Below are 1,716 nucleotides of genomic sequence, written 5' to 3' on the forward strand. Positions count from 1 at the left end.
AGCCTGTTGGGGACCCAGGCGTCCGGGCGTTGGGGATGGTGCTGGCATCATGCTGGACCTGCTGGGGGCCCAGGTGTCCGGGGCTGGGGGAGTCACCTCTGTTCCCCCCCCACCCCCAAGTCTCCCCCTCACCCTTAAGACACCCAAGGGTGCCCTGCCCATGTCCCACCACCACCATGGGGCACCCTCTGCCCATCTGGTCCCCCACGGGCACAACTTCACCTTAACTCTGCCCACACTGTGGGGCCCGGACRCCTGGGTCCCCGGGCGGGGGCGGAATGAGCCGGGTGCTGGGCGATGGGTGCCAGGCGAGATGGGTGCTGGGTGCCAGGCGGGACGGCCACAGGTTTCCTATGTTTATTGGGGGCTCGGGTACAGACCGGGGCAGGAATAACTTAAAAATGGGCCGAGGCCGGAGCCGGCGCCGGAGTGGCCGTGGGGCCGGTATGTACAGGGCTGGGTGCCGGCTCGGGGCCACCCTGGGGTGCAGGGTTGGGACCCAGAATCAGGCCCAAGGAGCCCCCCGAATCACCAAGCCGATGGTCCCCAAAGTGCCGGAGCCGACGGCTCCCAGGAGCACCCATGGGTGCTGGAGCTGCAGGAGCACCCATAGGTGCTGGAGCCGGTGCAGCCTCCAGGGTCCTGGAGCTGGTGCACCCCTGGGTGCCAGTGCAGCACCTGGAGCTGGTGCAGCCTCCGGGATCCTGGAGCTGGTGCACCCCTGGGTGCCAGTGCAGCACCTGGAGCTGGCGCAGCCTTCGGGATCCTGGAGCTGGTGCAGCCCCTGGAGCTGGTGCAGCTTTGGGGGGGTCCCGAAGCCGATGCAGCYCCTGGAGCTGATGCACCCATGGGTGCTGGTGCAGCCTTCAGGGTCCTGGAGCTGGTGCAGCCCCTGGAGCTGATGCAGCCTTTGGGGTCCAAGAGCTGGTGCAGCACCCAGAGCCGGTGCAGCCTTGGGGGGAGTCCCAGACCTGGTGCACCCCTGGGTGCCGGTGCAGCCTCTGGAGCCGATTCAGCCCCCGGAGCTGGTGCAGCCTTCAGGGTCCTGGAGCTAGCGCACCCCTGGGTGCTGGTGCAGCCCCCGGAGCCGGTGCAGGCAGCCCCTGGAGCCAATGCACCCATGGGTGCCGATGTGGCCCCCGGTGCCGRTGCASCCCCAGGTGCCGATGCAGCCCCCCYGGAGCCGAGRTGCACCCYTRGGCGTCGATGCAGCCTTGGGGAGGGGGGTCCCAGAGTCGGTGCACCCCTGGGTGCTGATGAAGCCTTGGGGGGAATCCCAGAGCCGGTGCACCCCAGGGTGCCAACGCGGCACCCAAAGCCGGTGCAGCCTCGGGGGTCCCGAAGCCGATGCACCCCTGGGTGCCGGTGCAGCTCCCGAAGCCAATGCACCCCTGGGTGCCGGTGCAGCCCCCGGAGCCGGTGCAGCCTCAGGGGGGTCCCGAAGCCGATGCAGCCCCTGGAGCTGATGCACCCCCGGGTGCCGGCGGCGGCGGGTGCTAGAGCTGCAACCGGCTGGCCACCTCGGCCAGGGCGGCGCGGAAAGCCGGAGCGGTGCCCGCCAGGCGCCGGAAGAGCACGCCGGTGAGGCCGAGGGGCGGCAGGCGGCACACCTCGGCCTCGAAGTGGCAGAAGGGCGCGCCGGGGCCCCGGTCGCGGGTGCAGGAGAGCAGGAAGGGCTGGGCCTGGCGCGCCCGGCAGCCCGCCGCCAGGGCCGCC

The 1,716-nt window shown here is 71.0% G+C and overlaps 1 protein-coding gene across 1 annotated transcript in view; it reads right to left on the reverse strand.

Annotated features, from left to right (window-relative positions):
- Window positions 1-1,496: 1,496 nt before the first annotated feature.
- The window catches only part of LOC112962245 (MAP/microtubule affinity-regulating kinase 4-like), an 8,453-nt gene continuing 8,233 nt past the window's right edge, over window positions 1,497-1,716 (reverse strand). Inside the window, exon 14 of the mRNA XM_026058234.1 lies at window positions 1,497-1,682. Within this exon, the coding sequence (XP_025914019.1) occupies window positions 1,497-1,682 (186 nt within the window). The remainder of the gene's footprint in view (window positions 1,683-1,716) is intronic.

The sequence above is a fragment of the Apteryx rowi genome, unplaced genomic scaffold, assembly GCF_003343035.1.
Source record: "Apteryx rowi isolate R43461 unplaced genomic scaffold, aptRow1 scaffold_1444, whole genome shotgun sequence".
Taxonomy (NCBI): domain Eukaryota; kingdom Metazoa; phylum Chordata; class Aves; order Apterygiformes; family Apterygidae; genus Apteryx; species Apteryx rowi.